Source organism: Phoxinus phoxinus (genome assembly GCF_949152265.1).
Source record: "Phoxinus phoxinus genome assembly, chromosome: 20".
Taxonomy (NCBI): Eukaryota; Metazoa; Chordata; class Actinopteri; order Cypriniformes; family Leuciscidae; genus Phoxinus; species Phoxinus phoxinus.
The window spans coordinates 19,180,188-19,205,465 of record NC_136895.1 but is presented as its reverse complement, the minus strand read 5'-3'; the positions used below and the strand labels follow the sequence as shown (position 1 = coordinate 19,205,465).

The window sequence follows — 25,278 nt, the reverse complement described above, 5'->3', positions numbered from 1 at the left end:
TAATTATAGCTACATTTAAGTTCTAAGTAATATTAATTAACAAAATGTACTTATGTGGGTTAGAGTAGGATTAGGATTTGGTTGAGGGTTAGTTGCATAATTTTCTGTTATAATTATGGTACTAGCCTACATGTAACATGTATAACAAGGACACTGTAAAATAAAGTGTTACCGGATATTTTTTGTCTGTTCTTAGGAGTATAAGTGTGTAAGAAAAAGATGTAAAGGTTGATGCAGGGTATAGAATGAATATCATCCGCATCATCACTCAAATCAAATTAATAATTGATCAGGCAAACTCTAGACGCCAGGGGAAAAGTGATTTTCCTTGAGGGGCCATGGTGACAGATGGCGAACCACCACAGGATTCCAGTCTCCGCCCAGTCGTCTCATATTCCCCGCCCCTTTCTGTGACATCACCGGCACTCCGGCCCCGCCCAGATGCGATGCGAGACGCTTTTGCCCAAGAACCACAAAGGAGCACAAAGTGACCAACTCAACACTACAACTGCGCGCTGCTTTGGATAAACATAACAGGAATGCAGAGGTGAGTTTATGCCGTCTGTGCGCTTTTGTGCTGTTAATCCTTCTGACTGCTTTTGAAATGGTTCGGATTATGTTTCCAAACGTCCGAAATGTTTGTGTCAGCGCTCAGTGTTGAGTAGAACATGCGTTTCTTGTAACATTTGAGCTGCTTTTACAAGCCTGAAGTTGCAATGATGCACACATATCAGGTGTATTCAAATTTGAAATGCATAAACTTAAATGGGGTATATTAATAAGGCAACACGGAGTCTATATTACATATAAAAAGGTTTTTAGAACTAAAAATGATGGATATATTATTTGAATGAACAATTTACTTGTGTGTGTGCATACTTAATTTGTGCATATTTAAGCTACTTGTACTAAGTAGCAGGCTATTAAAAAGCTTAAACTGTCTTAATATTCCCAGAATTCCCTTTGTGAACCATCAATTATTGTTGTAATGTAGCCCTTCATTGAGATATAGCCTATGCCTGCCAGTAAAATGTCTTTATTTTTTGAATAACTATAGAGATTTCATGAAATGGCCAAACCGATTTAAACCCAGTAACACACCAGTTTATTCCAAAATGCCAAAGTAACTGCAGTTTCTAAAAAAAATATGAATACTTTATGAATTTGGTAACAGTGTCCAATTTTAAGCACTAAACTACTGAAACTATGGTTACAATAGTACAGTTTCACAGTTTGTTTGACAGTTGGTTATTTGTTACCGTGGTTATCAGTGTTTGATAGTCACTCACGACCACCCCGGTGGTCATTTCTAATGGTGAGGAGGACATCCTATACATCCCCCTCTCCCTCTCCGCTCCCATTCCCAGCCGCCGATCCCCTCTCTCCTCTTCCTCCCTCCCCTTCCCACATTCCTTTCAGACTTTGAATGGAACAGGATTGACCTGTGGCATAACTCAGCCTCGTTTTCCTACAAGACCTCAGCTTCCCCCTGTTATATTAACAATTTATTGTCAAGTTAGGTGGTGTATTAAATATTCATGTATCGGAGAACAAATGGCTGCTACTTTAGATGTGTATGGTTGTGTGTGTGTGTGCTTGTGTATTTTGAATAACAAAGTTATATTCTATATTCGAATGAAATGTTTTTATTTTATTTTAGAATATAACAGTAACTTTTTTTTTGTTTAACAGTAACGGTAACCACGTTTATTGAGTCAAGATATAAGAGCATTTCCTTCAAGGAATGTTCCAGATTCCACACAAGACAAATGTGTCGACAACCCGTCGTCGATAACCGAAGAAAAATTGGTCTTATTTGATTAGGACTTATAATTTGGTTCGTATAAACAAACAAAAGATGCTTTACAGTAACACACTACAATGGAGCTACAGCTTGGCTTCAATATGATAAGTAAAAAAGTCATGAGTTTTAAACCATTAAATGTGTTAACGTGAAACTAATGTGATTAACATAACTTACTAAAGTTCTAAAGTATGGGTAAGAAAATATCGATTTAAGGAACTTGTAGTACAAAATCTGTTGCTTGTGCTGACAAGGTTTACATTTCTGAGTTTGAATGTCAGCAATGCCTTGCGTCATAGATCATCAGTGTAAGTGTGTTATTGTAACGTATATTACATATATTTGCTTTTTACAAACTGAAACACTATTCGACTAATCATTCTTAAAGGGATAGTTCACCTAAAAATGAAAATATGTCATCATTTACTCACCCTCATGTTGTTCCAAACCTGCATGAGTTTCTTTCTTCTGCTGAACACAAAAGAAGATATTTTGAAGAATGTTAGTAACCAGACAGTTGACGGTAGCCATTGACTTCCATAGAAGGAAAAAAATGGGACCCATCAACTGTCTGGTTACCAAAATTATTTAAAATATCTTCTTTTGTGTTCAGCAAAGAAAGAAACTCATACAGATTTGGAACAACATGCGGGTAAGTAAATGTTAACAGAATTTTATTTTTGGGTGAACTATCCCTTTAAGGAAGCCCTGTTTATTTGCTCTTTTCAGAGTCACCTGGCCTTGATTGGACATGTTTGCGTAAGACATTTTTTTGTGCTCAAAGACAAATTGGACCGTTTTTTAACTTGACACATTGTAATGTTCTGGGTGTATGTTCCTCTAAGACCCATATTTGGGGTTTGGTGGGGAGAATAACGGAGGCAAATATATGCTGCGCCATTCTGTTCAAAATACAACCGTTAGCGGTAACCTGTGTCATGTGGATAATTTACAGTGCACTATATGTTACAACATCATCAATTAAAATCCAAAATCGTCCATCTGAAATGGATGGATGCACCAAACCAATATATCAAAACAAAAGTACCAAACGAACCAAGCAAAGCGAACTACAAGTGTGTTCACACTTGTAGTTCGGTTCTCTTGTTTTTTTTGGTCTGGACCAAAAAAGAAAATAATAAATTTAGTCCTAGTTCGCTTAGGTCATTTTTAAGACCGAGCCTAAAGATATAAAACAAAACAATGTTTTGCCCTGCTGAGACCCCATGAAGAGCTTATCAAAACAGTTGTGCTCGAGCAGTCTGTCCTTTTTAGAGTCGCATCCTGTGAAATCACTTCCTGTTTTTGGTTCATTTAGATGTCTTTGGTCCGTGTTGCGTTCATATTTCAGTCAAATTGCACCAGAGTCCGTTTTGGAAGCGGATCGAGCGACTAGCGACAAATCTAGCAAATTTTTGGATTGCTGGTTAGCATGCAGTCAGTCAGTACATCATACTCGTTCCGTTGTCCAAAAGAAAATGTTAATGAGAAGAGCTTTATTGGACATTCGGCTATATTATATTAAAATTACAGTATGCGAGCACAGATTAGGAGAGGAAACCAATGGAAACTGCTGACAGTGTGCGCCTTACGTAATATATTGTCATTTAGCAACTCTTTGAGCAGGTTTTAGCTACTTTCCATTGAAAATAGTTGGCAACACTTTTCAGGGGTCTCGGTCTGCTTGTTTGGTACGCACCAAGGTTTAACTGGCAGTGTTCACACACTTATTCAAGTGAACCGCACTAACAGAGCGATCGCACCAGGGTTCGTATTAATCAAACCAAACATGCCAAGTGTGAACGCACCCTAAAAGTGATAAATTGAATGACAACCTTTAAGGCTGTGTTCACACTTGTAGTTCGGTACTCTTGGTTCTTTTGGCCTGGACCAAAAAAGAAAATGGTAAGTCCTGGTTCGCTAGCATTCTCACTGTCATTTTTAGCACTGAACCTAAAGATTCAATGTTTCTGACGCCTGTACTGAACTGTAATGGGAAACATCGCAAATATGACGAGAAAAAACAGGTATTGGTACAGGCTTGAGCATTCTGTCCTTTTTAGGGTCGCATCTTGACATCATGTCCTGTTTTTCATTCATCTACATGTCTTTGGTCCGTGTTGCGTACATATTTCAGTTGAACCGCACCAGAGTTCCTTTGGAAGTTGACCGAGACCCATCTTTTCAGGGTTCTCGGCCTGCTTGTTTGGTGTGCAACAGATGGCAGCGTTCACACTTATTCAAATGAGCCGCACTAACAGAGCAATCACACAAGAGTTCGTTTAAGTCAAACCAAACCTGACAAGTGTGAAGAACACAACCCTAAGGCAACTTTTAGCACAGCACACTGATTCACTAATTTAAGAATCACCACTAAAATGCCAAAACGACATAAAAAATACGTATCTAACCTGTAAAATAAACAATGCAATACATTGAATAAACCACACCATGCCACAGATGTTGTCCATACAGCTTAATTTGGATCAAAGCTGAAACATTCCTTTCACAGAAATGCCTATCAGCCAGAAAACACTCTTTCTATTATTTGTGTCGTGTCCACTGTACATAAAGCCATGTTAGTCCAGCTTAGAACAGCAGTGTTAAAATCCCCCTCGAGTCAGATGGCAGTAGACTGTGAAAGACGGGGCATAAAATGGCAGATCGTTTTACGAGGATTTAATGTTTCAGAGTCGGCCATCAGGAGAGATTACATTGTAAGTATATTGTGGCTTTTACAGCGTTTATCCTGAGGCAAGCAGGCCTAGTCTAGAAACGCTGTGCTCCAACTCCCATCCAAATGGCCTTTCCATTCCCGTAGCCTTTGGCTGCTCTTCCAATACGAATGCGACTATTATAGACGGCCTGCGTAATGATGCTATGTTTAAAGAAAGCCACTAGTTTCAGATCAGCTAAGGGTAAGTATTACTCAGAATAACCTAGAATTATATACTCTCTTTTGCTTTTTCTGCGTGTCGGGATGAGGGAGTGTATTGTTGATGGTATCAGTGGGTGTCTTTAGCTGGGATCAGGACCAAGACCTGGGCGGTTTGTTTTCAGGACTCATGAGACGCTCAACGGTTTCAAGCCTGTTGTCTAACTCTCTGATTCCTGGTGATTCATCGGCCGCAGATGTGTTTATATATAAACTAGCCATCTTTGTTCATTTTGCTCAAGTAGAAACATGAAACGTGGCTCATATTTTAAAGCTAAAATCAAAATAAGGAAAAGATAAGAAATTGGTTTCTTGGGGAAACAAATGTGTCTTTTTATTTATTGCATTGTAACATTGTTCATGACAATTGAACACATTTTCTCCAAAATTCTCATTACCATACACTGTAAAAAATTTGTTATGACAACATGTTTTTACATACCAAAATAAGTTGAGCAATTTTCCACTTTATTATAAGTTATACAAGATTCAACTAATTTTTAAAGTCATTTTAATATATTTTAAGTTGAAATGACTTAAAACATCCAAGTTGATTGTACTTAAAAATTTAACTTTTTTTACAGTGAAATATTTTTTTTAATGAAATATTGTGAGATTTGATGTTTTTATGAGTTTGTTATATGTAAAACAGGAGCATCTTCACTGTAGATTCACCTTAATCACTGATTCAGCAGATGGTCATGTGCTGCTTGCCATCGGTAGTTTGTCTGCGTTCTTTGGCGTTTCTGCATCCTATATTTGGCCCAGAGGAAGCTCAGGGTTATGAGTGAGATTTTTGTGCTGTTTATGTTCTATCAGCTGAGGAATGATATTAAATTCCAGTCTGTGGCAGCCCATTTCCAGCTGGAGGGCTTCAGATACACACAGCAGGGGGAGGAGAAGGAGACGGGGAGGAACGCGAGCTACTCATCAGCCAAGCATTTCCTCTCTTTCTTTCTTGCTGTTTCTCCTTTACTCTGTCAGTCTCTCCAGAGCACTTCCTGCCATAGTTCGGCCACTTCCTGTTTCTGTAAACAAAGTCGTTGTCCAGGAGAATGCTTGACCCTTCCCGAATGGCTTATATTTCTGTAGTTTTCTTTTTTTTAGTTTTCTTTCTTACTTCTTAGTTAGATTTTTTGGGTAAGTTGTGAAATTTAAGTTGTTGGGTAAGTAGACAGATTTTGAGAGATTCACCCTTAATCCTGTTATAATCAAGAGCATTGGTTACTTTCTTCAAGAGAAAGAGGCGTTCTTATTTTGTGCTTTGATAATAGTCAATTTAGTTAATGAAAGCTTTTGAGTGTCTTACCAGACTAAGTACATGTTAAGTCCCATTTAATGAAGTGTTTCATAGATAAAGTCACAGCAAACAGTCAGAGATGTTGAATTTCCTCAGTCAATTTCTGAATGATTTTCTTTAAATCGAAAGATTCAGTCATTATCCTTTGTGCTTCCATTTGTTTTCTAGCCAAAAGGGCCTTCATGGAAGTATTGGCATCTGAGAAAGACTCTGCGACTGAAATGCAGACGCGCCGCACAATACATGATGCATTTGAGATGCTGGCTGTCTGATATCTGAGACGAGGAATCTGATTGGCCCTTGCTATTCTGGAGTTTGGCCAATCGGGTGTTTGATTCTGTCTGAATGACTGAGAGAATGAAGTGTCAGCTTGAGTTTCAATAATGCTAGACTGAAAACACTATTTATTTTTACATTTCTTACCAAGCACACCCTGATACACCCTAGAGTGTTTAAATATCAAAATTCGTGGTTGACCGTTATGGATTTCTAAATGGAAAATCTGGAAAAGGAGATGGTCAATTCATTACCTTGTCTTTTTGTTCCTGTTGCCGCATGGTTTTGAGTTGGGCTTTCCAGGCTTGAATTATTTTTAATTATTTTATATATAAAATATATATATAAAAATGATATTAATAAATAACTTTGCTAAATACTTTTTAAATAATTTTATATGCTAACTAAATGATATTAAAACAATTATAAAATATAAACAAATGTTAATATATTATTATGTAAATAATTAAGTAATTACGTAAATTAAATAAGTATTTAAGTAACGCTTGGATTGTTCTTAATCTCATAACATTTCATATACATAACAAAAGTCACTAATAAAAAAATCTTAAAAATGAGAAAGGAACTTAAAAAAATATGTTTTTGGCACTTTTTCATTGCATTAGACACCTGATATTTTCTTATCACAAATTGTGGTTGCGTCATGAAACCATGTGATGATGCAAGACCTCTGATGTGAAGACTGCACCACCCCAGTAGCCAAACAGACACTCGTGAGAAAATACACAGACATCCTGCGCTTCAGGTTTTATTTAATTTCAGGCCACATTTGGTGTGTAATGTAAAATATGATTCCATTGGACCATGAACATGTTAAATGATGAATGTGCAGGGATGCTGGCTTCCTGTCAGCACCGCTCTCCAGAGAAGTGTGTGTGTGTATAATAATTAGTTTTGACTCCATGGTTTTGCTCCGGTTAGTCTCTGCAGGGTTTCTCCTCTCACCAAGGACTTCACTCTCTCCCAAACACATGTGTGCGCTAAACTCAGAAAATAAATGATTATGCTCTTGCTGAAGCGCTGGAATCACATCCTGTAGGGGGGTCTTGTGTCCAATTACTAGAACCAATATAGAAACTAAACACTCTACAAAGTACGCCAATATACGGTCTTGTTGTGTGTTCTGGATAGGTCGTGATGGTTGCGTAGTCGACTAGTTGCCCAACAACACTCATGTTGACTAGATTTTGTTCTTTAAATTGTTGTTGAGCCAGGGATTAATTAGCCTGCTATGCTTTAGAAATTAGCATTAGCTTAATCGGTTAGCTTGCAATATAATGGGATTTTGGCTAGCTTTCTTCGTTGTATTCTTTTCTAACTGTTGCCCAGCCATGACAGTAGTTGACCTGAAAGATAAACTGACAATAGATGCTTATGCTCGCTATAGCGCCCTTTGTGGCAATACACATGAATTACAGTCTGAGACGTTTCAGACTATGAAGCATGAAATTTGCACTTGCGTAGCTAGAAATTTAGCATTCAGAGTATATTTTGCACCTAACATTGACACTCAAATGATGAACATGCCTACATTTTTAACCAAATGATTGTTGAGATATCTACTGACAGCAGTGCAATAATAATTAGCAAATCTCCTGAATCAGATTCTTAGTGGCTGAAAGCATGACTTCTGCAGCATTGCGATCTATACCTTGCGAATCCCTCAGGAATAGAACCAACCTTAAAAAGCCCAATTGTCATCAGTTTCCACAAGCACAATAGTGTTGCATTGTGCTTCATAATTAATGGGGACTCAGCACAAATTCAGTCCTTGTAATCCCCTAAATGCCCCTGTAACTCTTGTTGTCAGTCGGCGTGCCTCCCGAGGTAAATCTTCACTGGCTTATGGTGAATGCACTGAGGTTTATATGTCTTTCAGAGTGTGTGGTGGTGTTTGTGAAGATGGACAGGGGGTGAGCAATGCTAGGGAAAAGTCTTCATTGATATGTAGAGCGTTTCTTGAGAGACGGCCCGACCTGATGCAAAACAACACAGTTCATTTACAGAGGACTTTGTTTAAGCCTCTGCTAATCCAGACCTCCCAACAGGAATGAAACGTGGCATCGTTTTCTTCTCTCTTTGGAGAGATACATTTGGGAACACAGTTTGCTAGCCTTGAATTCTTTCTTTTTGTGTATTCATGTATGCAAATAAAATTCTGAGTGTAATTGGAACAACAATATGATGTGTTCTCCTTTGACTTTTGGTACACCAGAGAAATAATTAGTGCACATGCTTCAGCACAGTGACCCAGCTATGATGTGCTCCTGCATGTGGCACAAGTTTGAATTTGGCTACTTCTGCAGAATGACAGCACATCTGAAGATTTGTTTGAGCTGCGCCCTCTACTGTACAGGTGTGAATTTGCACTTCCTTCAGCGTAGGGCTGTAAACGATTAATCGCGATTAATCGAATCCAAAATAAAAGTTTGAGTTTACATAATATATGTGTGTGTATTGTGTATAATTATTTTGTATATATAAATACACACACATGCATGTATATATTTAAGATTTTTTTTAAATATATATATATATATATATAAAATAGTTATATTTATATGTAATATAAATCATATAAATATATATATGCAGCATATAAATGCAAATATTTCTCAAATATATACATGCATGTGTGTGTATTTATATATACAAAATAATTATACAGATGACGCCCATAAAAAGTAATGCAAAAGTAATGTAAAACGTATTACATTTACCATAAAAAATTAACTAACACAATTAGTTACTTTTTAGAGAGTAACGCAATATTGTAATGCATTACTTTTAAAAGTAACTTTCCCCCACACTGTGTATATAATATTACACAGTTAATTGTATTTCTTGTAATTTTATGTGATATTTATAAATGCGTACATACATTTTAAAATGAATATGTTTTTATATATTTATAACATTTATATGTGTGTGTGTATAAAAACTTTACAAAATAGGTCCCTAGTCAGAATGATCCAGTTTGTACTGAGGAATATGTTTGATAAAGAGGTTTGTAATGTCAGACTCATTTCAGTTAGCTGATCCTTGTCAGGTAGAGTGACCTATTCACGTAGAGACGATAAATGAAGTCTGTCATTTAATAGACTCCTGAAATTAGCCTCTTATGGGCACTTTGAAATATTATCTTCCACCCACACCCCTCTGCACTTTACCTGAGTAAACCTTTTGTTTTAGAGTCAGTGGTGAAGTATGCACTGGCGGGGCAGTGGAGGGAGAAATTGCTTTGTCCTCTGCTATATATATATATATATATATATATATATATATATATATATATATATATATATATATATATATATATATATATATATATATATACACACACACACACACGAGGTGGTCATTTTTACCAAGTAATGAGCAATCGGCAGAAATCACACTTGTCTTATTCACCCAATTAGCTTGTCAAAGTAATATACAATTCCTCCCTATCATCAATAGAAAAAAATTATAAAAATGTAATAACCACAGGCTGTAATGTGTCACGTTATCTCAGTTACTGCCCCAACGCCACGTTTTGAAAATGTAATTATAATAATTCAGTTGAAATGACAGGTGTTTTAATGCGAGGTGGAAGGATAATGCCGCTCTGTTTGAATTAATTAATTCCGCCAAACTCTGTTTTATCTGTATGAAGCTGTCTGAACGGCGATAATTAAGGAGTGCTTGAATTTAAACCCATGAGGTTTTTGCAGAGCTAACAATGTATCTAAGAGCATCTAAATTCCCTGGCCTCCAGCTTGAAGTGCTTTCGACTCATCTACTGTGAGTTACGTGCTGCATCTGAGATAAGTGTTCTCTTGTCTTATGGGACACCCGAGAGTCGTGGTTTACAAGTGTTTCATGTTGTAGACGGATGGGTACAAATGTCTCTTTGGCTGAATTTTATGGGGTCGTGACTACTGGGGAATTGCAAGATTTCAGTTCCATTAATGGTTCTTGTAGTACTATTGAGGAAGTATTGAGTGTTGTTTTGTGTTGCGCAGCGCCATTCCATCCATGTTGGCGGAAACATTTGCATGTTTTGAACAAGGTTAATGGAACCAAAGTCATTTACCTTTTTTACATTTTTATAATTTTTTAAAAAGTTGCCAACAAGTTGCGCAATTGCTAATGTTTCTAGATACACAAACACAAAGTCTGGTCGTAATAGCGCATTTCAGTTAAATTTTGTGGGCAAAAAACAAGAAATGTACTAAAAAGAAAATTCTGGGTCAAAAATTATTGGTCCTACAAAGTTATTATTATCCGAGCATGTGAGCGGGAAGCGGATCAGTGAACGAGAGGGTAGCGTCATTTTACCAGCATTGCCCAGCATAGCCACACCATTGCAAACAGAAACAAGTCTACTGCTAAATTTTTACAATTTCATGACAATGGCTAGAGCAAGAGTAAAACCCGAGCACTAAACAATGTGTGCGGCATATATTTTCGGCCCAAATTTTTCTCTTTCTACCAAAAACCAAAACTGCCACTTTCGATCATTTTTGGCGGCTGAAATTATCCCTACAAAAAAGTGTAGTAATGTATGAAGCACTTCTCACAAAGAAGTCAAAATTCAGAAGCCAAGCAGCTTTTTTTAGATGGTCAACATGAATTCGTGAGACCAATTTATACATGAGAGAAATCTGGTGAAGTTTTTCGCCCTCTCGAGAAACTCCTGGTTGTGTGGATTCCTATATAAATGTAGGTTAAATATAGTTAAATGTAACTGTACCCTTAGACCGTAATTCATAATAACAATTGAGTCTGAGAATGTCAGATCAATGACTAAATAGTTTTATCACCAGAGTCTGCGAAAATAGATACAAGAGGGTAAGAGGATAGAGGGATTATCGGAAGGAGACACTAGTCTTCAGTCATTGGAGTGCCTCAGGTGCTGTTATCAGTAACCATGATTACATCCTTGTCAGACCACTAGGTTTCTAATAACCTTTATTTGTTGGTGCTCCTAGTATTAGAAGAGCCATAGACCTTGAAGCATTTCTCCAGCTCTGATAGAGTTGGTGGGGGTCAGTGCCATTATTTTTTACAATTTCATGTCATCCAGGAATGCACTTTCTCCATCAACTTCTGATGGCCTGAATTATGAATAAAATAAAAGCATGGGGGAGATTTTTTTTTTTAGGGTTGGACTGAAGGGAATGAAAGACAAGTGGTATTGCTGACCTACTTCAGCATCTTATGTAGATAAAAATAAATGGACATTTAAAAGGGTATGAATCCTTCCACGAGTCTTTTGTGTGAAAGGTTTTTAAAACATACATGCCAGAGATGCTTTTCTTCTTTTGAAGGGTTCATTAAGCTTTTAAGTAACAGACATGAAAGTTCCTTCTAAGGCCTTCATGGATTTCCTTCCAAAGAGCCTTCTGAAAGTATTTCTAAAGCATTTTTTTCACCACAAGATTGTACATTCATATAAATAGAAGTAGTACAGAGGCACCCTCATGTCATTTCAACGTAATTTATTCATTTCTGAGGTTAACTTTTGAGTAGAAATTACATTATTATCAGCTACTTGGAATTACTTGGCCCTTTGGTCTTGTTTGATATTCTTTTCATGCTTCTGTGATTATTTAGTCCAACTAATTATAGCTTGTTTTACATCTCTGTGTTGTTTTGCATGTCTGTCACGTCAAGAGCAGATTAATAGCGCTCATCATCTCAGACAGAAGTTGAGGCAATCATGCATGGAAATTGAGTCTCTTTCCTCCACCCCCAAAGCCAAACTGTTGCTCATCTTAAGAGAGCATAAATCATAACAGGAAAAATAGTTCATCTAATCCACAACAAACTGCAAATAATGATCATTTTATATAGCACTATCCACCTTTTTCCTGACAAGCTTACTGCGTTTTGAATTATGGGTGGCACTTCCGGTTTGATACATTTATTATGTATTTTATTATCTGACAAAATGACAGAAATCGCTTCGAAATAGTATCACGCAATGCTGAAGTTAATGAAATTTTTTGATTATGTATGTTACATAATACAGATATTACTTCAGTGATGTTTAACCCGTTATTGCCGTGGAAAGAATCGCGCTTTTGGGGTTATTTATGGTCTCTTGTTGAAAGTACCTTGTACCTTGTTTAACACTTTTAAATTTCCTTTTAATGTTCAATGGTTGAAGGGGGAGTAGAATAATATCATCTCATTGTACCCAACGTACAGGGAAAAAAAAGAAAAACTTATAATTGCCTTCATAAAGCGAGCCTTTCACTGATTGTTTACAGCTTAACAGAAGTTACACCCATAATTCGCGCAAAACGTCATGGGGCGCAGGAATAAGGTGGATAGGAGTTTGCAAAAAGTCTGTGCTTTTTTTTTTATGGAACCATGCTGACACAAAACGTAATGTATTCACTTTTAAGATGGTATTTATTCAGTGTCATCAGCCAGCGGTGTTTTAGTTTGTTTAATTGATGGAACCCCTGCTGCACCATATGCATGTGATTTTTAGTTCAAGGTGTCCTTTGATATGCTTTGATATCTTTCTTTCTGAACCTGGCAAATCAAACGCTCTACCAGTGATAAAAGACTGTTTCATCCAGATATCAGGTCTATAAATTAGTACTACATTTTATATTGTTGTTGTTTATTGATGTTGTAAATTACATATCTTTAAGTGATTTTATTACATTGTTATAGGTAGTGTGGTAAATGTGCAATAATATTTTTCCATAGCCTTATGCATCTTTAAAAGCTACAATAAGTGCCTTTTTATGCTGAATTAAATTATAGTATATTTTTCTGAAATTATTTTTACCTCTGTATTCTGTCATATTCACAAATGAAAAAGAATATTCAAGATGAAAAAAAAAAACCTGTAAAAGAGGGATTAGTTACATTAGCTGAAAATAAATGTCTCTGAAATGCAGCAAGGCATTACATTTGAATAAAAGACTTGATGTGTTTGATGTTGTTTGGGGTAACGTACACAATAATACCAGGAATGTGCATAAATGTTGATTTCATGCTGGCTTTAAGCTCTTTTAGCAGTGAGACGTCACTAAGACATTTTCTGAGAGATTAAATAAAAGTTGAAGTCAAATGAAGGTCAAAGATTAAACATATTGTCATATCTGGAGGTGGCAGCACCTTGTTATGGCTGTTTTATTGATTGTTCATCTGCAGTTACCTCCTTCTTTGTCATCCCTTGGCCATAGATATTCTATCAGTTAAACCATAATGTGACAGGACTGAATGTTATGAAATTAGCAAAGAGCATTACAAATATTGAGATTTTACCTGGATCTTTTGTTTGAGTTCTGAACTAACGGTTTCTGGCTCAAGTTTTCATCTTCTAACTAGACAACAATGCATTCACTTTTTCCAAGATAGATTAAAAGTAATCAACTTTAAAGATCTTTTAATCTCATGCATTACATTTTGAGTTACATCTCGTCCCAGTTGGCCCCTTTAGCTATACCACACTAATCTCTGGGTACAATCTCTCAGAAGAGTTTTGCCTTAATGATCCAATAATCTGATTGCAGTGTGTCTCATTATTCTTAGTGCATCAAGCGTTTGTCCTGCCACACAAAGCTAATCAAGATTGTCCCTGTCCTTTTTGTTTTCCCAGCAGGAAAAAAATGGAAAACTGCCATTGTGTGATTGTCAGGATTGGAGCAATGGTAAAATAGCTTAACCAATGCAAGATGGCCGCCCACAGGATCAGAGTAACCAACAACAACAACGTGCTCCCTAGATGTAAATCAGAGGGCACTCTTATTGACCTTGATGAGGGACTGACTGAGGCGAGTCTCATAGATGTCAAAGGTCAGTTTATTGCACTGCAAATACATTAATGGGACATCTGATATGGTTGTGCCATGTACATCGCAAATCAGTAATTCTTATTAATATATTTATCTTTACAGTGCCTTCTCCCAGTGCCTTGCGTTTGGCCCCCTCAACGTCATTTGGGACTGCACGGGAAGTGGTCGCCATAAAGGATTACTGTCCATCCAGTTTTACCACTCTAAAGTTCTCCAAAGGTGATCATCTCTATGTGTTGGACACATCTGGTGGGGAATGGTGGTACGCCCACAACAACCGAGAAATGGGATACATTCCTTCGACATATGTCCAACCGATCAACTACAGGAACTCATCTCTAAGTGACAGTGGGATGATTGACAATCTTGGGGACTGCTCGGAGGAGGGAGCAAAAGAGCTGGACCTGCTGGGGGAGTGGACTGGAATGTCGCTGAAGCCCTCCATGCCTTATGACAACAACAACCCCTTCTCCATGCTCTCCTCAACCAACCCATTCCTGAATGGGTCCATGGATGATGTCCTCGATCAGAACAGCAATGAGAAGACGAACCAATGCAACAGCATGGATTTGCTTTTCTTTGACTTGCCTTCAGACCCCATCTCCACCACCAGCAACACAAAAGGGTACAGCAATAGTGTTTTTGATGGAACATCGACCAGCACTGATCTTGAAGCCTTGCAGATGCTTCGCAAGGACAATCCCTTTTTTCGGAGCAAGAGATCTTACAGTTTATCAGAGTTATCAATCTTACAAGCTCAGTCGAATCCTCCATTGCCTTCATCAGGGTTTTTTACAGGGCTTAAAGCTCCCTCACCGGAGCAGTTTCAGAACAGAGAGGACTTTAGGACAGCATGGCTAAACCATCGAAAGTTGGCACGCTCTTGCCATGACCTTGAGTCCCTTGGGCAGAACCCAGGCTGGGGTCAAACACAACCAGTAGAGACTAATATTGTCTGCAAGTTGGACAGCTGTGGAGGGGCAGTCCAGCTCCCAGATACGCATATCAGTATTCATGTTCCAGAAGGCCATGTTGCAGTGGGAGACACTCAGCAAATCTCTATGAAGGCTCTACTGGATCCTCCCTTGGAGCTGAACAATGACAGATGCTCGACTGTCAGTCCAGTGGTTGAAATCAAACTGAGTAACATGGAGATAAAGTCATTCATTACCTTAGAGATGAAGGTATCCGTCACGACTAGGACAGAAAGTCCAATGGCTGAGGTTTTGTGTGTAAGAAGTGACTGTAAAGAAGGTCCTTATTCTCCTGTTCCACAAGCATACATTTATGGTGATACAATTCAGGTTCAGCTGGACAACTTGGAGCCCTGCATGTATGTAGCCGTTGTTGTCCAGACCCAACATGTTTCATTCAATTCATCTGTTTGGGATCATATGATGAAGAAAGTTACATTGGGCCTCTACGGGCCCAAACACATTCATCCATCTTTTAAGACTGTGGTGGCCATTTTTGGCCATGACTGCGCCCCCAAGACTTTACTAGTCACTGAGGTTGGGAAGCAAGCAAAGTCTGCCCCTCCTGTTTCACTACAACTGTGGGGGAAGCACCAGTTTGTCCTTGGCAGACCTCAGGACTTGCTGATAGGTATGTACTCTAACATGTCAAACTATGAGGTCAAGGCAAATGATCAGGCTAGGGTTGTTCGTGGGTTTCAGATCAAACTAGGCAAGGTGAGCCGGCTCATCTACATGATTACGTCTCGGAACGCAGATGAGATTTCCGACTTCACATTACGTGTCCAGGTAAAAGATGATCAGGATTGCATCCTTGCACAATTTTGCGTTCAGACACCACAGCCGCCCCCTAAAACTGGGATACGGAACAACGGCCAGAGGCGGTTCCTAAAGAAAAAGGAAGTTGATAAAATTATTTTGTCTCCTCTGGCCATCACCACCAAATACCCACAGTTTCAAGAGCGCTGCATTACCAACTTGAAATTTGGCAAACTGATCAAAACAGTTATCAGGCAAACCAAGAATCAGTACTTGCTGGAATATAAAAAAGGGGATATTATTGCTCTACTCAGTGAGGAGAAGATCAAACTCAAAGGACAACTATGGACCAAAGAGTGGTACATTGGATACTATCAGGGAAAGATTGGACTCGTACATGTAAAAAATGTGCTTGTCTTGGGAAAGGTTAAGCCTATATACTTTTGTGGGCCAGACCTTACAACCACAATGCTGATGGAACAAATCCTGAAGCCCTGCAAGTTTCTCACTTACATTTACGCCTCTGTGAGGACAATACTTATGGAAAATCTGGGAAACTGGCGAGCATTTGCTGATGCTCTGGGCTATGTGAATCTTCCTTTGACATATTTTTGCAGAGCAGATCTGGATAGTGAACCAGAGAGGGTTGCCTCAGTGCTTGAGAAACTAAAGGAAGATTGCCTCAACATGGAGACCAAAGAGAAGAAATCTTTTCAGAAGGAACTAATGATGGTAAGCCCTATGCGTGTGTTGGTTTGTCCACACTGCATAGTTTTCAAACTATTGTGGTTGTGTTTGCTTTTTGAATACAGTATGCCCTGTTCTAAATGGAGAACTATTTGAAATTTTGCTACAAAATACTTGATTTAAACTTGTTTTTATGCAGTTCTGCTTATCTGCCTTTTCTCTTATTAATGCTTGGGGCTAATTCTGATGAGAGTGCACTTAGCTGCTCTGTGCTGCCTTTCTTATCTGTACAGCTGTGGAAACCTGCAAGTACAGCAGCCGGATCCCTTATTGGCTCACTCTCATTCTGACTGAAAGAAAGATTGCTCTTGTATTAGTTTTTTTATCACTGGGCACAGGATGTCCAGGGTTCGTAATGTACAGTACAAACTACCATGGTTAAATCCCCATAATGTCCAGAAATATAAACTCTTTGGTGTCCTTAAAAGATTAGTTAATCTAAAAAAGAAAATTGTCTTCTTTTACTCACCACTTTTGCTCGTGTTGTTACAAACCTTTATGGCTTTCTTAAATGTGAACTTCAATTTTTATCTGGTCCTCACACAAAATTATTTGATGTCTTGAAGACTTACAAAATCGTTCACAAGTCATATAGAACACTTTAATGATGAATATAGAACACTTTAATGATATGTCCATGGTACCTTTATTTAAATGTTAGAGCTTGACAGCCCCAGACCTCAATCACTTTCATTATGTTGAAAAGAAAAAAGTTGGACTAGATTAGAAAGACATTAGTGGGTGAATTTTGGGTTAACTACCGGTACTCCTTTAGTTGTTAGTTAGTTACTGCTTTTTTACACTATTGTGTTAAATAGTGTACTAGTGTGGTTGAGTTACTGTCAGAACAGCACATTAGATTTTTGTTGTTGTTGTTGCCATTTCTACCTTACATACTTTCTACTAGCACTGACCAATATCCCATTCATAAGTAAACATGTTAGCGCCCCACTTTTGTCAGCTTGGGTCTCGCAGATCTGAGGAGACGGTGCATTGAGAAAGATGTGTTTTCACTTGTTCAGACTGAACAGCAAAAGAGAGAACAGATAAGTCCAGTCTTATCTTTAGCAAAATACTAGCTTTAACATCTTATCTTGGATAAAAAATACTAATGCAAGTTTTGCTAAATTTCTAGTTATTTTTAAAGGTCCAAATAGAGATTCTGACTATTCTCTGACCTCAGTGTTAAAGTGATATATCTCTGGCTGGAATCTTCATTTTATCTTTTCCTCCACAACAGACAGAGCTTTTGTTATGGTTAAATTATTCAAGACTTGAGTGGACTGTAAGCACCTGTTATACCTCAACAATCGTTAGCGTCTCTTTCATAGTGTTTCTGCTGGCTGAGAGGGAGCCTGATCATTGTTTCCCTGCCATGCTTCTAGTGCTGACACATTTATCAAGTGGAGATGAGGCTATTATTCCCAAGGCCTGACGTCAGAGGCTAGCCGATTGTCTTTTGTGGTAGTGAATCGATTTTGAAATTGCAGCCTTTAGTCCCTGATGGACACACGGCCTTTCCTTGCCTCGCTCTTGCTATTATTTAGTGATTTGTCTTTTTGAGTTTGGTAATTACGACCAATGCTTCTGAGCCTGGTGACATTTTGAGCTGTGCAAACAATGAGATGGAAGAAATTTTGCTCAGCGTTAAGTCTGACAGGCCAGCTATTAAGCTTAGCATAGCAATTTATAAGTCTTTCAAGCTAATACCCGTCGGTATTGTGATTTAACAGTTCTTTATGCTGCCTCAGTATCCTAACTTACAGCTAGCATTCCACACACACAAATGTGCTTAGCCTAAATCCATAAATATATGACTTTTTCCTATTAAGCCAAGTTTTATCGAGTCAAATGGCAGCTTGCCACCTTTACTCAGCAAGTGGTGCGTTTTCAAAGCTTGTATGCTAGGTGGTTGGCTAGGCCTTCTGGAAGCTTCCAAAGACTGAAAGAGCTTGGCAGTTACCTCAGCCATATCTAAACACTCCTAAAATAAAACCAAATAGCAGGGGGGGGGGGGGCACTCCAAGGCCATCAGGCTAGTAAAGAAATCAAGCTAAACTGAGCCATTTTAAATGTGCTTGGTTTAAATATTTGGAGTGGGCAAACTGGGGTTATCGCCACCTCACAGTCAGCGACCTGCTTTGGGCTTGGTGCAGCTTTGTGTAAATGTCACTATAATCACAATAGCCAAAGTGTCGATAGCATATTTATATTTGTTTAATTGTTTTAGTTTTTTTTAGCTCTCGGATAATTCTGGAGAGATCTGTTACATCTAGCTATTTCTAAATAGCGTATTTTATCTCAACTTCCTGACAGTTTTGTCTGTCTGACTGGTTTAAACTGGCCATCTCTGCCCCTAAGGGTTAAATAATGCATTTATAAGAGATTTCCAACAGCTTGTGCCTGAGGACTGGCTGAGCCCTGACATTTTTCTCAAATAGCCATGGTGTGGTGGGACACATTTTACATGCTTCTTTAGAAATCAATGTGAAACATGACCTTCACCTCTCCCTGCCCTCTGGTAGCATAGCCAAAATTAGATTATTTTTTTGTGGCTGTTCGACCATAACCGCAAAACTCATTTTACAGTCATTATTGTGAGTGAAAGTAGTATATTGACGCATTATGTGCATGTTGCTGTAACTTAAATGTTAAGAAATAATACAAATGAAAGAAGTTTAGCTAGTAGCTAGAATGTTTAAACGTTAACACTGAAGTTTTATTAGATTTTAGCTAAATGCTAATGCTCAACTCATGCTATAAATGTGTATACGTGTGTGTGTTTATGTTTGTGTATACCTATCTAAAACGTATTATACATTTCTAGCATGAATTGATCATTAGCGTCTTGCGTTAGCAACAAGCTAAAATGTTTATTTCTTAACTTTTATGAAATAATAAAAATGAAAGGAATTTAGCTAGATACATTTAAATATGTATTAAATTTTAGTTTGATGGTAATGCTCAAATCTTCTTTACATATATTCCAGCATCTTTACATCGATCCAACTAGTGCATTTTCTAGAGAAAATAAAAATTATATCTTAAAGGCAATTGGTTTTGTTTTGCTATATACATGCATACTTGCTTGAGTGGTTCGCTGTTCATATTTTTAAATTCCTCAAGTATCCATTGTCTCAGTTTCATAGCTCAAATGTGTTAGCAAGACCAATTAGCATTCATCACAGTAACCTTTTCAGAACCGCATTCCAAGACTTTGACTTATGCTAACTGCGCTGCTGCATGAACGATTCGAAATCAGTTGGGATTATTGCTCAAATATATCACTGTTATCAAGACCTTACCTAATAAATAACGTCTTACAACTTCCAACAAGACAATGGTCTTGTCGACAGAGGTCATTCATTTCCTAGAGTTACTCTTTCCCTCTGCACAGTGAGTTCTGACGGCAGACATTTGCCATAAATTTATTTCCTTAACCCTGCAGACTACAAACCATCTTTACCTCACGGCTCTCAGTTAGATCTGTCAGATCTGTGTCGTGTGGTGCCAACGGTTGATCTTGGCAGGTGTAATCTATCTGATGATGCGGGAAACCAGGTAATGGGAGGATGCCAAGGGAGGTCAAGATAAATCCAGCAGCTATGATTCATTTTCCATGGCATGGTGGATGCCGTGTGGAATCACTTGGTAATTGAGTGCTTGAGATATCATCCCATCATTCCCTGAAATTAAACTTAATGGGAGGGAGTCGGATGGACCCGAAAGTAAAATGCAAATATAGATAAAATTTTGGAAAGATTGATAAAAAATATTATATAGTTGCATTATAAAGTTACAGTATAAAGAATCATTTAATAGAATGTTTATGTTATCACAAAAATATTTTAAGCTGTAGTTTTTCTAGACCTGAAAAAAGTTCTGGAAGTGATTCAAAATTTTTAAAGTAATGGAAATGTATATAGTGAATACAATTCAAAAGTCTAAGATCACTTGTTAATTTTATTCTGTTTTGTATTTTTCTATTTTTTTCGAAATTTTTTATTTGGAAATCTGGCATGATGAAAATCTTAAATTAAAAGCTGGTTTAAATGAATATTTTCAATATGGTCTCAGACTTTTACTATTCTTGCTTTGAAAATCATGCGTGAGCTCCGTGGTCCTCATTCACTTTTTTTATTGCATAATCCACAAAAGAAAGAAAGTCATTCAGAAAGACATGAGGGTGAGTAAGTGATGAATCGTCATTTTTGGGTGATCTGTAATATGCTATTCCTGTAATGTGTTGGTCAGAATGCAGAACAAATCTGATATTAAACATTTTCCCGCACAGGAAAAAAGCCTTTCAACTAGAAAATAAAACTCTGCTCATTATTCTTGTCACTAGAGAGATAGAAAATCCTTGGCGGGTTCATTTTATTCAGATTTACAACGAAGAAAGAAAATCTTTCGTCTTCCTCCCACTCATCGGCTTGCCTTCCCCCCCTGCTGTTTCTTTTCTTTCCATCTTTTTTGCTTCCCATCTCTTTCTAAACGACCGAAACGCAGGATGCCACAGCAGGCATCTAAACTGTAGAAAACGAGATGCCACCGTTCCTAAGCTCACAGGTCAATTTCATCTGTCGATCATTCCCGTCAGGTTGTCTCAGATGAAAGTGGACGAAATTGTGCAGAGGACGAGTGGCTCGGCAATCCCATTTGAGAGCATGTCTCTTATAGTCAACCGTTCAGCCACTATTCCGACACCATTAATGTTTTTTTTTTTTAGTGATTGGAACTTTCCTGTAAAACCTGAAATTGGTTTCAGTCCCACTTTCAGGTCTGAGACCCTGAAGACCAGTTTGCTGCATTATAAAACTGAAGGCTACTTCAGCCATTGATGTTGTGTTCATTCATATAGCCAAACCGGAGATTTTAATATCTGTATATCTGACAATACAAGTCTGTGAGAAGTCCAGCCTAGTCCTTGAGCTTTTTAAAGTGAGTTTGAGTTAGCAAACATGGCTAAATATCTATGGAATCTCATGTTAGCAAACTTTTACTTTGCATGTGGTGTAGAGCATTGTAGCGTCCCAGCATGTTTGTGCACAGTATCAGTGTTAGATATTTATATGGCAGAAATAGGAAGGGTAGTATGCTATTCTGAATCCAGTGATGGGCTTCTTAAAGGGGTGGTTGATTATGATTTCCCTTTTCTAACTTTAGCTACTGTGTCATGTTGCTGTTTGAGCATAAACATCTGCAAAGTTACAACAACGCTCAAAGTTTAAAGCCAAGGTTAAATATTTGGACTACAACAAACGGCTGGTAGGGACTAGACGAGATTCCTCCCGGATTAGTGACATCACTAACCCTAAAATGTACATAAACCCCGCCCCCCGGGAACACGCGGGGGAGAAGAGGAGTCCATGTTGAGAAGAGGAGGAGTTGTTGTAGGACAGCACATTTGTGAGTCTGCTCAAGCTGTCGCATCCGTCTTTTCACATGCAATACAGTACGTAACACAAATGCAATAGCATGTCACTCTGTTGGCATCTTACAACAGTTCCCATACGAGCAATTTTTTTATTATCGTGACAGAATATGCTAATCAAAGACTTGAAGATAGTCAACTCCACATCAGCAACATAAATTCATCAACTAACCATTCAGTCGGGAACTTTGATCTTTAAAACTTTGCAGGCCTTTTTTCATTCACAAACATTTAGATCACACACTACATGAAAGATAATAATATTCGAAAAAGAATAAAAAAAGTGCTCTCTTTGTATTGACAAACCTTTGAATTTTACTTCAGATATTTGCCTACGTAACTACACCTCCCCAAATCTAATTATCTTCTTGTTTGTACATTGATGCATCTTATTGAGCTTGACATCTGCACTCTGATATTTTGTTTGACTTCGAAAACGTTGTGGTAGTGGCAACAAGGCAGTTTATTCAGATACGTTAACTTGGAGTTCTGATATTTGCTCAATTCCACACAGCATCATCCATTTTAATCTCATTAAAACGGTCACATTCCGAACAGGTGGCCTGCTGGCCTACGGAATGTTGCGTGTTCTAATTCCGGAACATTCCTTTGTAATGGATAGGCACACGAATTCTGATCATGCCTGTGGTCCCATTCCTTCACGATTCATCATTTTCTTATTAACCAGGTAATTCGGGAGGTTTTCTGGTCCAATTGGATGCATCTGTAATGCTCTTGTTACATTCCAACCGCACTCCAGTAGGGACTTTACATTCCTGTGAGTCTGGAATCTGGATATGTATTCTAGCGAGGTGATGTTGTAATTCAGGCTCTGCATTTTCAAGTCAGATTTTAATCAGAAAGACGGATAGGAAGCCGTTTATGCTTTAGCAGACATCTAATTGAATTTGCATGTTCGGTTTCCCCAAGTCTTTAAACCAAAACATCCAATCAATTATGCTTTCATAGTTTTTTTTTTTACTTTAGGGCCTGAGTACTCAGTTAGTGGATACTTTTTATAGTCTTGTTAGTACAACAACATTGTTCCCATTGTGTATAGAGTTCATTTTGGAAAGACTTGAAAAGCTCAGGAAGTGAATACATAAATAAAAGTCTATACAAAGAGTGCCATTTCACCAAACCATCTCTGGAAATAGACGCTCGACCCTGGACTGACCAGACACATTCAAACAATAAATAAACCATCCATTTAAGAGCCATCCATTTCTTTCTGACTTGGAGTAAAGAACAATTGGAGACTCATTCATAGTGGGTATTCCATCAGTTGTTCTTTGACAAGGGTAAGGTAATGAATACCACCTACAGTCCTTCACATTACTCTTCAGATCCAGAAACGGTCCCATGTGTTCTAACTCTTTGAAAGCACAGTTGGTGTACAAATGATTCTTATAAACGAGATCCTTTTTTTACAGTACAGTAAAGTACAATTCGGGATGGTAAACCCTGATCCGGCTTGCGTTTTCACCTTCAACAGTACCCTAACTACTTAGGCGTGGTGTATGCCGGAAAGTAGCGCTCAATGTCATTCTCGCGCGAAGAAGAAAGAAACACAGGAAACAACAATGGAGGACATAAAGAAGATCTTGTTCTTTCTTCTCGACGTGTGGCTGTTTGTCACAAGAAGAAACGGTATTGTTTTTCTACTGTATTAAAAAATGGTTCCTCTTGTGTTGTTATTCCCCTTGTAGCACGCGCAAGTGACGATTCTCTGTCAACCAATCAATGTTCTGCAGTGAGTCTAGCTCCATCCTTAGTGCCGGACTACTGTGCTAGTTACCCCAACGGAAATGTCCCAGAAAAGAGGTACGGTACAGTTCGGAATTAGGGTAGCATTCACAACTTCTGACAATGAAAACGCTAAAAATTGCTTACCGTACTAAACTATACTGTATACATGCTCTGTGGAAATGAGGAATTAGAGCGTAACCGGTGTAATCCGATTCCTGAAGGAATGACTCTTAGGAATCAATTATTTTTGGCGAATTAAAAACATATACCATGTATGGAGTCTGATTCCTGAATGAATGACTCTTATGAGGCAATTCAGTGCGACCGGTGTAGTTAAATTCCCCAATTAATTACTCTTATGAAGTTTGTCAAAAAACATACATCGCTACCCGTATAGTCTGATTTCTGAACGAATGACTCTTATGAGCCAATAATTTTTTAGTGAATCAAATGTGCAGTACTGTGTGGCCACCAGTGCACTCTGATTCCCAACCAATGACTCTTAGGAATCGGTTCTTTTTAGCGAATCAAAAACATACAGCCCTTACTTCTGAAGCGATCTGTTTTTAGAAAGCTTTACTATATATGTTGTAGAGATTATGCAAATGCGACTGGAAATTTGAGATCTTAGCAAGTAATTAGCTGAAAGACTCATCAGTCAGTCATTAAAGGTTAGCTGGAGGTGTTAGGTGCAGTAATGCAACTCTGTGCATTTCTTGTGAACATACGCGAGTTGAGCCTTCCAAAAATAATAAATTACAGGGCCATTTGGCAAGAAAGAAAATTACCCTGGCTGTTCAGCTGAACGTATTTTTCCCTCTAATGACTGTGACATTTTGCCATCTCATCCCAAATGTCAGGAATCAGCAGACCTCTTGAGTGCTTTCAATAGATCCAAAATGAGAATCTCTCTGGCCAGGAACGCAACGAGGACGTTTGTCTGGAAGATCAGGCGTGGATCGGCCCGCAATAAATTAAAGTGTGCAAAAAGAGAAACCGGGAAAGAAAGATGGAGAGAAGATGGGGGAGAATAGATGGAAATTGCTTTTTCAGAAAAGCATTACCGCATTCATGTAAAAGGCTATTTGCATCCTGTGGTGTCAGATACTGTCAAAGCAATATATATATATACACACATATAACTACAAGATTTAAATCTCTTATATGAGTCTCCATCTATTCTAAATAAAAGAAAGTGTGTGTGTTTATCTATGTATGCGTGTATAAATAAACGCATTCACTTGCAGTGGAATGTTGTTGTTTTTTTGCATTATATAATAAACATAAAATGTGTGTATATAATATATATATTTTTAATTTGTAAAAACACAGGGTGTATAGATATAATTATTTAAATAAAATGGATATTTTCATATTCATCATATTTATAAAAGGTCTGTGTGTGTGTATATATAAACAATAAACAAATATATTTTTACATGATTTCTGAATAAAAATCTCAATTTAGTTATACTAT

The 25,278-nt window shown here is 37.9% G+C and overlaps 1 protein-coding gene across 2 annotated transcripts in view; it reads left to right on the top strand.

Annotated features, from left to right (window-relative positions):
- Positions 1 to 340: 340 nt before the first annotated feature.
- sh3bp4a (SH3-domain binding protein 4a) overlaps positions 341 to 25,278 on the top strand; it is a 29,158-nt gene continuing 4,220 nt past the window's right edge. Inside the window, exons 1-3 of one of the 2 annotated variants that reach the window (XM_079593566.1) lie at positions 341 to 547; positions 13,946 to 14,139; positions 14,241 to 16,603. In XM_079593566.1, coding sequence (XP_079449692.1) covers positions 14,019 to 14,139; positions 14,241 to 16,603 — 2,484 coding nt within the window. In that variant the 5' untranslated portion in view covers positions 341 to 547; positions 13,946 to 14,018. Of the gene's footprint in view, positions 548 to 13,942; positions 14,140 to 14,240; positions 16,604 to 25,278 lie in introns of both variants that reach the window. The other variant, XM_079593567.1, reaches the window with a different exon arrangement.